The 13,848-nt window shown below is 33.5% G+C and overlaps 3 protein-coding genes across 5 annotated transcripts; 2 read left to right on the top strand and 1 right to left on the bottom strand.

Annotated features, from left to right (window-relative positions):
* Positions 1-2,368: 2,368 nt before the first annotated feature.
* LOC130968064 (bZIP transcription factor 12-like) lies at positions 2,369-5,689 on the top strand. 2 transcript variants are annotated; one of them, XR_009081505.1, is made up of 4 exons: positions 2,369-3,151; positions 3,433-3,504; positions 3,648-4,054; positions 5,114-5,689. XR_009081505.1 is itself a non-coding variant. In XM_057893149.1 (4 exons), the coding sequence occupies exons 1-4, from the start codon at positions 2,441-2,443 to the stop codon at positions 5,192-5,194; spliced, it is 894 nt and encodes a 297-aa protein (XP_057749132.1). In that variant the 5' UTR covers positions 2,369-2,440; the 3' UTR covers positions 5,195-5,689. The 2 variants fall into 2 exon arrangements, 1 of the variants encoding a protein (XP_057749132.1); XM_057893149.1 differs by having other exon boundaries at positions 4,025-4,054.
* A 1,882-nt stretch (positions 5,690-7,571) lies between these two features.
* LOC130966627 (probable U3 small nucleolar RNA-associated protein 11) lies at positions 7,572-12,168 on the top strand. 2 transcript variants are annotated; one of them, XM_057891445.1, is made up of 9 exons: positions 7,572-7,929; positions 9,225-9,339; positions 9,442-9,532; positions 9,629-9,720; positions 9,833-9,926; positions 10,021-10,100; positions 11,112-11,201; positions 11,457-11,556; positions 11,634-12,168. In XM_057891445.1, exons 2-9 carry the CDS (start codon positions 9,284-9,286, stop codon positions 11,724-11,726), a joined length of 696 nt encoding a protein of 231 aa, XP_057747428.1. In that variant the 5' UTR covers positions 7,572-7,929; positions 9,225-9,283; the 3' UTR covers positions 11,727-12,168. The 2 variants fall into 2 exon arrangements, with proteins under 2 accessions (XP_057747428.1, XP_057747427.1); XM_057891444.1 differs by having other exon boundaries at positions 9,222-9,339; positions 11,634-12,167.
* Positions 12,169-12,297: 129 nt separating this feature from the next.
* Positions 12,298-13,848, bottom strand: LOC130970378 (bidirectional sugar transporter N3-like). The gene is made up of 6 exons (XM_057896449.1): positions 13,623-13,848; positions 13,494-13,530; positions 13,153-13,363; positions 12,848-13,009; positions 12,631-12,750; positions 12,298-12,539 (listed from the first exon to the last, which is right to left on the bottom strand). The coding sequence occupies exons 1-6, from the start codon at positions 13,672-13,674 to the stop codon at positions 12,459-12,461; spliced, it is 663 nt and encodes a 220-aa protein (XP_057752432.1). The 5' UTR covers positions 13,675-13,848; the 3' UTR covers positions 12,298-12,458.

The raw sequence follows: 13,848 nt of genomic DNA, 5'->3' as shown, positions 1-13,848 counted from the left end.
ATTTTCATACAAGTAATACGAAATCAATATAATATCTGAGATGAAAGAAAAATTAATGTTCGAAAAAGAAAGAAACGAAGGAATAACAGCATGATCGATGACCAGGTGAATTTATGTGAGTTAAGCCTTATTTTGGTTTATGAGATTAACGTGTTGCACTGATTTTGTCATTAACTTTTCAATTGCTACTATTTAGTCTTCCAGATTAAAAAAAGTATACCAATGTAGTCTTTCGTTTATTTTTTGTCACCGGAACTCAATGCCATTAGTGGCGTAACTCAAGTCTTACTACGCGGGACATATTAAAACGACGTCGTATGCGTTTTGACGCTAAACAAGGTATTAAACGTCGTTTGAGGGTTATGACGAAGAATTTGGTTATGACAAGATTGTTCAAACCATCATACGATCTAGTTTAATGCTTTAGCATCAAAATGCGTACAATGTTGTTTTAATATGTCCAGCGTGGCAAGACTTGAGTCACGTCACAAAGAGCTACATTAGTGCATTTTTTTTTAATTTGGAAGACCAAATTGTAGCAATTAAAAAGTTAATAACGAAATCAATTATACTATTAAATCTATAATTATTATTATTATTATGGCTATTGTTATGATTTTGTTATCGCTATCTAAAAAAAGATGATAATAGAGAAAAAAAAGTATTTTTAAAAGGAGATTTTTTTATTAAAAAAATAAAATAAAATAAAATAAAATATTTAATACAAAAATAAGATATTTTAAATAATAAAAAAATAAAATAAAATTTAAATATTAGAGACTAAATTGATATTTGTCACTATTGAATTAATATTAAAGATCGATGTATTCACTTTTCTATAATATTTCTATTATAGTTTTTTTGGTTGTCCATTCACTTCTATTCTATTATAAACTCCTAAATTAGCTTACCTTTAGCCATTTTATTATACTCTTTTATCGTATTCAATTAGTAAACAATAACTAGTATTTAACCCTTGAAATATTGTCTGCCTATTTAATCAACTAAGAGCCAACTCTCCAGCAATGTGAAGTGCATTTTAAATATTATTAATAGTATCAGTGACGGATCCAGAAAATTTTGGTAGTGGAGCAAAATTTATATAACATTATAATTATTTTTATAATAAAAATAATATATGTATATAAAAAATTAAATATTAAATTATTTATTAATTATTATATATCTATGTATAAATATATGTATTGTTTAACTTATTTTTAATGTGTATTTTATATTTTAATATATATTTTATACAAATAATTATTTTTTATGTACATATAACATAATTATTGTTATGATTATATTTTATTATTGTAAAATATGATTAGCCTTCAAAATATCTAATATATAAATTACAATACTAAAATAGTAATTTAAATAATAATATATAATTTAAATTTCTATTATTTTAGGTTTTATATTTTAAAAAATTAAATAATTTTTTTGTTAATTACCATCAAAATTTCTCTCTTTTTATATATATTACTAAATAATTATTTAAAAATTCACTTCCTAACACAATTAGAAGTCGACTCTTATTTATATTTATAGTTAAAAAAGTTCTTTCAATTAATACAGTTGCTATGCAAAAATTAAAGTAATTTGAAAAGAAGATAAATAATATTCTTTTGAGTTGATTTTTAAAAAAGAACACTAATTTCGTTTAAATTTGAGAATTGATCATTCTAAGTTTTAACGAATTTTTAATATAAAATTTTTAAATTGACGATTAAGTACCAAAAGTTGAGTAAAAATTTATTGTGGGGTCAAATTTAATAATCTAATGGGGGCAAATAAATATTATTATCATATATTACTCAAAAAAATTTCAAATTGTAGTGGGGACGCTTGCTCCCACAAAAAATGTATGTAGAACCGTCCCTGAATAGTATCATGCATAAAAAATTTATTATTATATAATTGCATTAAAAATTTATAAAATACTACGATAATTGAGTATGTACGTAAAATATGTTTGTGGTAAATTGTTAATAACTTAATACAGTGTACTATAACTAGTTAGGATTTGGATCCTCTAAAATTTGAATTTCACTTTAGAGAATAAAGTGTGATCTCTCACCATTAATTTCATAGGTGAGACTAAGACTAAATATAAAAGAATCCAAATCCAAGTAGTTAAGTATGTATTTAAGGGGGTAGATCCCGAATTCCAATGTGAAAGTGAAGTAAGCCAAAGGGTGGTTGCGTAGGGTAGGGTAGGGCGAAGCAACTGAGCTGTGAAGAGTACGATGATGACATAATATTCGTTCCCAAATTGGCCAATCGCAATGCTTTCTTACTCACTCACTCCCAAACTCTTTTTATAGTGGCAAATCCGTCCATCCAAGTATCCAATCAAAGAAAAATAAGAAAAAAACAAAACACTACTATTATAACAGAAAAAAGAGAAAGAGAAAGAGAGAGCTAGAAACGCGGCATGGCGTCGTCGAAGATTGTCACGACGAATACGGATCTGCCACGCGATTCTTCTTCTTCATCATCGTCTTCTTCTTCTTCTTCTTCTTCTGCTGCTGCTGCTTCTTCTAATTATTATTCCCTTCTTCACAATCAAAATCTGCATTATTATTCAAACTCGTCCATGGTAATGGACGATCTTCTAAACTCCATCTACACCGCCACAACAACCACCACCTCTCACCCCTCAAATCCTTCTTCATCCCCTCCTCCTCCGCCCAAAACCGTCGATGATGTCTGGAAAGACATGATCCTAACCCACTCTCACAGAGACGCAACTCACCATAATCACCACCCGTTCGAGGAAATGACCCTTGAGGCTTTCCTCTCAAAAAACGCTGCCGTCACTGATGACGACGTCACCGCTGTTGCTCCTCTTCATAATCATCATCCTGTTCCTCATCAGTTCCCGCAGGTGCCCGCCGTTGAAGGCTCATCCTCCTCCGCGGCTGAGCCTTTTGCCAATGGGATTGATGCTGCGGTGGCAAGTGGAGTTCCAGCACCCTCGTCATCATCAGGAGGAGGCGGCGGTGGTGGAGGAGGAGGGGCAGCTGCGGTGGCAAAGGGAAAGAGAAGGGCGGTGGAGGAACCAGTGGACAAGGCCACTCTTCAGAAGCAGAGACGCATGATCAAGAATCGTGAGTCTGCTGCTAGGTCCAGGGAACGCAAGCAGGTACTTACCCTGTTTTTCTATTTTTTTTTTTAATAAAGTTTCATTTTTTATATATTTTTATTTGATGTTTGGAAAATGGAGATTCTTATGTGGTAAGTGAGGTTCACTGTTCCTGGGAATCTCACTATTGGGGGGCTTTAATAGTTGAATTGGAAGGAACAGGAACTGAATTAAAGTTGAGATTTTTCTTCTCTTTTATTTTATGCTTAGCCTTTGTCTGGTTTTGTGACCACTTACTCTCTAATGGGAAATAGTCTTTGATGCTCTTCTTCCTTTAACAGGCTTACACAACTGACCTTGAGTCTAATGTTCAACAGCTGGAGATAGAGAATGCCCGGTTATTGAGTGAAGAGGTGCCCATATATATATATATATATATATATATATATATATATATATATATATATATATATATATATATATATATATATATATATATTATTACATGTTATTGCTTGACACTTATACATGTCCATTTCTTTCTTTGTTTGGCTAGATTGAAAAAGCCAATGGTGGAGGTCTTGACAGTGATGTTATTTTAGCTGTTTTAGACTTCAGTCTTAAGATTCTAGCACATGGTTTTGTTGGAGTAGGCATCAATAATACTGTAACATACCCATCCAACACTTAGGATAGAGATTCTTCTTTTGGTTTTTTTATTAGGCCATCACACTATTCATCCTTCTTCTATCCAATTGTGCCTTTGGTGGCCTTTTATTGCTAATACAAACTTAAACTTTATGCTTTGTATTTAATGTGGCTCACATATTGTGTTTCAACCTTTTTCTTTTTACTCACCTGGTTTTTTCTTCTGAGAATCTTTACATTTTTTTGCCTAAAATCTGATTTATTGATTAAGTTGGCTGACTGCAGGCTGAAAAGAAAAAGAAGAGATTGAAGGAGGTATGTAATGTATCTCACTTTCTGTTAACTCAATTTGCGTATTATTGTGTATTTAATCTTATGTGATTGAAACTGTCATGTGAAGATATGTATTTATTAAAGAATTCACATTCTATTCTGGACAAAACAGACTCGTTAATCCTTTATAGTTGTGGCTTCAATGGCAGACTGAAGCTTTGGCTTGAGTGTTAAAAATGAAAAATGTAGGAAGTTCCAGCTAAACATTGTTTAGAAATATGGAAAAATGATAGCCTGATTGTGTATAGACATAGCCAGAGATGTGCAACTTGACTATTACAGCTCTCTGTGAAGAGCTAATTCTTAAATGCTTAAATTTACCTCTGCTCTTCATTACATTAGCAATCTTCCAATGAACCTCATTCTACATGACTTTCATTGTTTAGTACAAAGCATAGATGTTGTTAGAAACAGAACATGGTTAAGAACTTGTTTGTTGGAAACTAAACTTCATATATTACACTAACAGTAGTTACATATACAAAAAGTCAAAAACAATAGGAGGAAGGTATAATATCATTTTACTATAAATGAAATTGTAATCCTCTGTGAAAGCTATTTCCTAGGATTTTAGTTTCCAATTCCATGTATAATGATGCTTTGGTCAAACATAAAACTACTTTAACAGCCGTATGCAACCTAAATTGTCATGACTACCATTCTTGTTTAGTTATGCAGGCTTGCTTGAGCTAGGCTTCTGTATACTCTTCAATTAAGTTCATAAGTGCCAGTTTAGTTGAAACTGCACGCTATCATATATTTAAAAATCTTGATGGTGTTTTGTGGAATTGGCAAATCAACAGTTATATCCATTGATAAAATGGTCTCTTGTTTTCATTCTCCTATTGCACTAGCAGCATAGTTGTTTCTACTTGCCAGTATTAGTTGCAAACTTTTTTGTTATAGTTTGGATCTTTCTCATTCATTTTGGTATATGCATAGGGTAAAAAAAAAAGGGTCATGAGCGAACTTCAAACAAATCACTACTTTCTATGATTTGTTGCCAATCTTATCTCTATAACTTTAAATTACTTGTTGCAGCTTCTTGAGTTCGTCATTCCAGTTGTGGAGAAGCGTAAACCAAAAAAGCTTCTAAGAACGAATTCAGTTCAGTCATTGTGATCAGTTTATGGCATGATGTAGATACAAGGGGAAACTTTACAAGAGGGAGCAAAGGTTACAGGGTGTTAATATACCTTAGCTGGTTCCCGGAGTCACATTGTATACAGAAAATAGCTGCAACAAAATAATTCAAGCAATTTGATTCAACTTCAACGTACATTGTTGGTCCATTGCTTGCGGAAGATCCATGGTGCTGGGTGGACTTTGCCAGGGTAGTCCTTGTTAGGAAAAAGTTGAAATAAGATTGCATTGTTTTATGTTAACTGATGCAATCTGATTGAATACTATGCTTGATTTCATTCATGGCAATGGGGGAAGGGAGGGGTGGTGAGAGGAATTAATAAAAGGTGCATGCTCACATACAGGTCGCAAGGTTTACAGTTGTTACAATGTTGCTATTGTTGTGGTATGGAGGCAGCCACATGTAACTGGAGGCTATGATTATTTCATTTTTCTGTCTGCTTCTTGTCTAGTAGAGAACAGGTTCATGATAAAAGTTGAAATATATAAATAAATTTCGACCATCATGATATCATATGATGGTTAGGATTCATTCTTCTGATATTTCCATGATAAATTTGTCTGATATTATAGACTTAGAGTAGCACTATGCTTTTTGCTTGGGCTCTGCTTTCTCAAAACACTATAAATATTTGGCAACTATTCAAATAAAGATGGCAAAAACATCTTCTCATGAAAATGCTTTGTTTAAAAGTGTGATTTATTTATTTAGCCACATTTTAAATAAAGACAATACTTTTATATCATATCAAAATCTAACTATACAATCCATCATCCAAGGATTAAAAGAAAAAATTTTCACATAAAGACAATTATAAAATCTTCATTGTAATATCCACCTAAATATTTTATTCCTGTCGTAGGTGCTGCGATCTCATTGTCGTAAGCAATAGTAGGAACAATAACACAAGAATCATTCACCAAAAGTATTCTAGATTTCAAGGGCACAAAGATACTTGCTCAATGCTCATCAATCGAGAAAATTAAAAATTGAAGCCAATCCATGATACCGCATACAGGAAACTAATAAAATGACATGTGAAAGTTTATCTCTCTCACAAAAAAAAAATTTAAAAGATGCTTACGATAAATAAATTTATAAAAGATTATTGCTTTAAATTATTGTAAATAACCACATTTTTTTAAAAATAAATTAAAAATTATTGCTTCAAATTTTTCGTACAGATTTTAAAGATTTATTCAAGTATGGTCATAAAAATTAAGATGAAATGGATAAGTCCTTTGTTAAATATAAAAGTTTTTTTGTCACTTACAAAAAATATATTTATTGGTTATTTTTGTCGCATTTTTAAATCATTCAGGTTGTTTGTCGATCGAATGTCGCTAGGGAGCCAATGGAGTTTCTGTACAGTATGTACAATAGGCTGTTTATTTGGCCCAATATAAATTAAAAAATGTACATCCAAGATAAAATACTACTAATTTATCAAACATAATACACACATACTATCCAGAATAACCATCCGGGTATCAGAATAATAAACATCTGATAATTGAACATCCAATTTAAAATACTTGAAACTAATCACACAAATTAACCCTCATTGTATGCATTGTAAGGCACATATATTGGTTCTCTATACTTTCTCTTGTTGATAACATTTTCTAAAATTTTTTTTGTCAACTGAATCTTTTGGGTACTAAATTAGTAGTTAACTATTTATATAAGTGAAAGAAACTAATTGGCCAGGTAATACAATTTAGTTTTAGAATTAATTTATACGAGTTAATGATCAAATTAGTTTTTGAAAAATAAGTCGTTCAGTTTTACCCATAAAAAACAATTTTCGTCAAATATTAATTAACAGCATACATAATATTTAGCATGTTCAAATTAGATACGGATCAAATATATTTATAAAAATCTTTCAATTTAGTTCTTAGTATAAACCCTAATTCTACTATAATCTAGAGACTAAATTAATAAATTTTTATAAAAATTTTTGTTTAACATTTAATTTGATATACTAAATATTATATATATTGTTAGTTAATGTTTAACCTCATCAAAGACTAATTTAATTATTAACCCCTAACAACGCAAAATAATTTTACTTTATGCTACCATAAGATATCAAAATGCAAGTTTTAATTTTTTATCTTAAAAGAAAATCTCAATTTTTTTATTTTTTGAAAAATTTAAATTAATTTAATTTTTTAGGTCTTTACTAATAAATTAATAATAGTAGAAAATAGGGTGCACAACTCTCCACATGGTTTGGTTTGGGTCAAAATTGGCCCGACTTAATAGTGATCCGGCTAAAGTCAAAGTTCGGGTCATTTCACCAGGCCGGGTTGAACCCAATTCCTATGTTAGGGGTTTAGGGCAGTGCAGAGTGCTTCAACGTGGTTGCTTCCCCTTCTTCTTCATGCTTCAGCCACCTCCCACGGCCACCACCGCGTAGGCGCACACCAGCCAGTAAGCCACAGCCTTCTTCCCTTTCTTCCTCACCAGCCAGCCAGCCTCAACCACCAATCCACCAAGATTCGCGGCTTTCCTCGCACCGGTCACTACCACGTACCACGGTTCGCCGCTGCGCCACCTATTACGGCGTTTCTCACCGCGCCATCACCCACCCATCCCGTATCGTTCTCTAATCCCTCCGTGCGACCACGCTGTTGTCTTTGATCGTCGCTCTCGCCAACCACCAGCTCGTCGCCGTTCAAACCAGTAGGCAGCAGCCTTTTAACAAGTAAACCTCGTCGTCGTCTACTCGTCTTTGCTTAACCTTGATTCTGCTAATAATATTTATTTCAACAGCTTGATTGTTGAAGATTGATCATTGACTATTGATTCTGATAACATGATATTACTGATTCAGCAGCCTATTATTGCTAAGATTTGATTGTTTATTATGTTGATTCTGTCATGCTGTGCATATGTTATATAAAAATATATGGTATCAGGGTTACATAAATAATATGGGATTGGGTTCTTTGTGAGACTCGATGAGTTCCTCAGTAGCTTGCCTATTCTCAATGTTGTGGCAGAGATAGGGCTAAGGGTTTGCACTTGTCGCACAAAATATACTGAGCTTCTTGTGAATTAATGTTGTTGTTAAATTGTATAATAATTTGCAGCAGAACTCCTTTACTTTTGTTTTCAACCATTTGAGGACAATTGCTTAATGTAGATTGTGATCAAAGTACTACGTCTTAAGGAATGATCTTTTGACAATGCTGATTGATTGTGAGAATGAAAATGGTTGGAATGAAGCTGAGATTTTCTCAGCAAGAAGCCTTTATCACAGAATGAAGTAGACCTTATCCTTTGTATTGGTGTTGCCTATTTGTAGTATTCTGATCTTATGATTGCATCCTTGGTGCTGAGTGTTGATCAAGGCTTACAAAACATGTGACAAAAGCAAATTTTGTGTGTGAAGATAACTCTTTGGTCGTTGAGACTCTTAGCTTCTCATTTAGCGTAATGCCATTGATGATTTGCAAGAGAAACAAACTTTTATAATGTTTTTCTAGTTGGCTAAAAACTCTCATGCTGCTCTGACTTGCTATATATATCACTACTACCACTTCTTGAGAAGCATTCTTTGATTCTGTGTAGTGTGTCTGTTGAGAATTCTCTGGTGTATGTGCAGTGTATAGTTTCTTTACCCGGTTTACTGGTTTCATTGTGGCCCGGAAGTTGTGAGATTTCATTAGATTTAGGGTTGGACAAGGGTTTCAAAAACAGACCCGGTCAATATTTAGGGGCGGTCCTGGGCCAAGACAAACCCGGTATCATCCGGCCCATGTGCACCCTAGAAACTTGTTCATAAATTTATTTTATTTTATTTTATTTTATTTTTGGACGTGAATGATATTCTTGATGGGTGTTGCCTTAGTCTTAAACAGGCCAATAATAAGCCCATTCTGATAACTGAAATTATTTAGTGCAAAAACAAGTTCAATGTATTTACATTCGATTATGATTGGAAGCAAGGGGCCTAATTAGCAATTACCGTGACTTTTTCCCCCAATTCTGCAGCAGCCACCGAGAGCCACTGTCACGCACCTGCTTCCCCAAAAGCTCCTCCGTGTAACTGCAACATGTCTTCTCTCAGGAATGCCATTCCCAGGCGTGCCCACAAAGAACGCGCTCAACCGTAAGTCCCCAAAACCCCATCTTTTCTACTACCCAACTTCAATTACCTCAATAGAAATCATGGTTCTGCTTCAATTTTTGAGCATGCTTTTGTTTCCATTAGGTCCTCGAGGAAAAAATTTGGCTTGCTTGAGAAGCACAAAGACTATGTTGAGCGTGCAAAAGCATTCCACAAGAAAGAGGACACCATACGGGTACGTACAGTTTCACTTGTTTACTCTCTTGCTTTTCCAAGTTTTGATGTTGCAGTTCTTATAGATTTTGTTGCATGTGCTGCTTTATTTTTGCAGAGGCTCAGGGAAAAAGCGGCAAACAGAAACGAAGATGAATTTTACTTTAAGATGATCAAGACAAAAGTCGTTGATGGAGTTCATAAACCAGAGTATGAACTTTCTGTACTTTTTTATTTTTCTATTGCTGGTTCAGTGATTGTTTCTTTGCTTCTTTTTTGGATTGAGCTCTTGATGCGTTATTGCGTTTACTTCTTTGTGTAGGAGTGATGCAAACAAGTATACCCAAGAAGAACTCCTGCTGATGAAAACACAGGATATAGGATATATTCTTCAAAAGCTTCAGAGTGAGAGAAAGGTGAAAGAATGCTTTGAATTTCGATAAATATATATGGAGATCTGTGCAAAAATTATATTTAGGTTTACTGGTGAATATTTCATGTTTCTTGCAGAAAATTGAGAAGCTGAATGCCACTCTGCACTGTACTGATAATCAACGGCCAAATAAGCATGTCTTCTTTGCTGAGGACAGGTTTGCGCTCTTGAAGCTGTCATTCTATAACTAGCATGAGTTGGTTCTTTTTTATGGAGATATTATGTATGTTAGTGCACTCACTTCTGTATGTGTTGCAACCTTTTCTCTTTCTACTTTTCTAATTTTAGTTTTACCTTGATGCTACAAATAGAAGAGTCCAACGCTTAGCCGATGAACTTGATTACCCTTTTGATGCAATCAGCCAATAACAAGAGCAGCACAGTAGAAGTTACGGAACTAATAAAAAGGCGCAGAACTTTAACAATTATTAACGTATAGAATGGGGTCAGTCACATGAACCAGATGACACAATAGCGTAACTGTCTGTAATCATGTCTAAAAAGTGAGAAGCATTTTTTTATTAAATGAATATGTTGAAGACATATTGAATTGATTGTGAGAATTTTGAATCAAGACAAGAATATTTAAGATCACATAGGTGTTTCCTACATCATCGATTGAGTGACTGTTATTCTCCCATCAAATGAACTAAGTATTGTTGCTCGATCATGCTGTTCTTAGAGGCTGTAACCTGGCTTTTCTTTTCTTTAGAGTGATAGTATCATATTCATCATTTATCAAGTCTACGGTTACTACTTGTCTGTGATATGTAAAATGGATGATAAATAATGTTGAATATGGCGTTAGGCTCTGAAAAATTAAGTTTCGGTTCGCAATTCAAGTTTCAACTGGTTTCTTGTGCAATTAATGGTATATTTTCATAAAAAAGAAAATTATATATTTATATTCGTTTAGGCTTCACAGATTGTGTAGCATATCAATGGTGTTAGAGATGTACTCATGTTATAAGGTCCTTCATTTAGTAAGGATGCTTTTCCCTCATTTTTCACCTATGGATTGATGTTTGTTTATTCCTCTGACTTGGTTCCACTATCCCCTTTTCGAGATCTATTCTGTGAACCGTGTGCATCATTATAGAATTTTTGCCATTCCTTAAATATATTCCGAAGGAATGGCTTTGTTGATCTGTTGGCCATTTATGTGCAGGGAAGAGGCAAAAGAGTTACAATCACAAAATCTAAGAAGAGAAGTTCATCTTCCTCTTACTTCCGATGATCTTCCTACGAACATTAAGAGGTACACCTTACACTTGGCTTCAAAGACACTGATTTTGTTCTCGTTTTGCTTAATACCCTATCCTTTGAAATCAAACATTTTGTTACATTTCCCTGCTGAAGCTTGTTATGGATTTGTTGTACCAAATATTTTATCTGTTCTCTTTGATGCCCTCAAAATCATTAATTTTAGTAAGTATCTCAATTGTAGTAAACACCGTGCTGATATTTTAGCATGTTGAATTGTAAACTGGATATATATTTTTTTCATACACAGAAAGATTGCCAAATCCTATAAAGAGCTGGAAGCGAGGAAGACTAGACTCAGCCAGCTAGAGAAAATCTACTTGGACATGTCAATGCAGAAAGAGTTGCAGGTATTGACATATTATGTGCCTTATTGCAAGTCCATTTAGATATTTAGGATGCTAAGTTATTTTCCATATCTCGCCAGAAAAAGGGTAAGAAGCGCAAACTACGAGAAGACGAGCTTGTCACTCCAGCCCCTAAATCGGTATACAAGTGGCATGCTGAAAGAAAGCGCTGAATGGGATAAAATAGAGTATCTGACCTCTTAGCGTAAGGATAATTCATTTTCTTGATTGTGTGTTTCTACTGGAGATGGAAGCACAGAACATATGTATTCTAGGGCTACTGGTTTCGGTGTTGATAGCATAGTAGCCAGCTTTCTTGCTGGGAATTCCTTGATCATCAAGTAATAGTCGAATATCTTTTCAATACTATAGATTTTGTGCAATTAGACCTGTGACTATTGTGAAACGCATGGTGTTTTCATATAGATCCTAAATGGAATGTAACAGTTGAATTTCTATTTCCAATACTAAAGATTTTGTGCAACTTATCATGGGTAGCTGGAAATGCCGCCTATTTTTATATAGAACCTAAAATGGCATGAACCTGTCTAGTGTCTCTACTTAATTATTGTTGGTTGCAAAGACTTTCTGATCAAATACAGAGTAACATAATGTTAACAAAGCAAGCAAAGTTGTTTATCAGGGGACAATTCATATAGATTAAGGGATTTTAATTTTACTAAGTGGGACTCAAAAGATAAGATAAAAAATACATCTCTTTCATTTTATTTATATAGGGTAATTTTGTATAGACAAATCTTTGAATAATGTGTAATAGTTAGCATAAATAGGTTGTAAACCCTTTCTGTTCTAATGTTTGGCACTTATTACAAAGCAAACCGGAATCTAAATGTAAATACTAAATAGTAGTTCATTAGTTGGTGCCAAGGGGCTATAGAAAGACATTAACGTTCCCCACGTCCCCTATAAATTAAATATACCACCATCTGTATTAACCCCAACGTAAAACCCACCACGTTTGGTATCTGCACATAACATAAGCAATGAATCATAATCATTACTATTATTATTTATTTAATAACATATATGAAGCTATAAATCGCTAGCTATACTTACGGTAATCCATATGTCCTTGAGAAAAATACCGTAACAAAACCACATTATGGCACTAACTGTGAGAATGCTTGACAAAAGGATGGGCATAAACTCTACGCTCTTTGTACGTATAACCTTTACCTGCAATTTAGATTAAATACATGCATGGCAAGAATATAATTATTATGAATAATAATGCTTAGTTATTGCACATAATTCCAATTTCAATTCCACTAACCAAAATGCTTAGGGGTGCTACAAAGACACACGTTGAAATTATTACACATATGAGTCCAACAACTTTGACGCGAACCAAACCATGTAGCTTAAAATACGTCCCCAGAATGATCGTAGGCAAGCACATCACATTCATAGCCACAAATTGTGCTATGCAAAAATACTGCAAAGACTCGGTCGTCCAAAGACTAATCCGTCATGCATGTGATACTTATTTAAGAAGAGGAGTGAGCTGACCACTCAAGCAACTAAGATGGTTAGATTAAATATTATTATTAAAAATATACAAATATATAAATATATTACCCTGGCACGCTTGTCTGCATAGATCATGTAGATTAAAATATAAATAATCTCTATGGCACATCCAAATGAGTTAATGGTAACGAGAAGAAAAACGTTGGTTTTGAGTGTGGCATAGTATAACCATACAATGCAGCTGAATAATGCAACAACGTAAGGCAATGATTGGAAGCCTTCCGTCGATTTCCTTTTCCATATTCGCTTAAATGTTTTCCTACCATGCATTTTAAAAAAAAAATTTATTAATCACAATATATATTCAAAATATATGCCTATTGACTATTGTTATTGTCATTAAAGAGAATTGAAACTAGAAGACATGTCCTTAATTACTACATACTCACAAGGGTGATAAAAACGCGAAGAAGGAAATCACGTTGCCTAGCCAGGACATAAGAAAATTACATGAATAATAATTAATAACAATAACAAATAACAAAAATTGAAGGATATTTTTTGTGTATACATGTTACCTAGTATCCCAAAAATAAATGCTGCACGAGGGTGGTCTATTGGAACAGCCATGAAACTTCTTCAATTCTCTCTCTCTTTAGGTTTGTTGAGCAAATTAATTAATTATAATAAGCACAAGGAGAGGGTTTCTACTTTCTACTTGCTTAGAGAAATCTTAATCTCATGCAAATGTAGCCACTGAAGTTGGTGAGGATGGATGATTATTCATATTATCATGTCCAATAG

This window comes from Arachis stenosperma, chromosome 3 (genome assembly GCF_014773155.1).
Source record: "Arachis stenosperma cultivar V10309 chromosome 3, arast.V10309.gnm1.PFL2, whole genome shotgun sequence".
NCBI classification, from domain to species: Eukaryota; Viridiplantae; Streptophyta; class Magnoliopsida; order Fabales; family Fabaceae; genus Arachis; species Arachis stenosperma.
The sequence above is the reverse complement of the archived record's forward strand: the minus strand, read 5'-3'. Positions and strand labels throughout refer to the sequence as shown.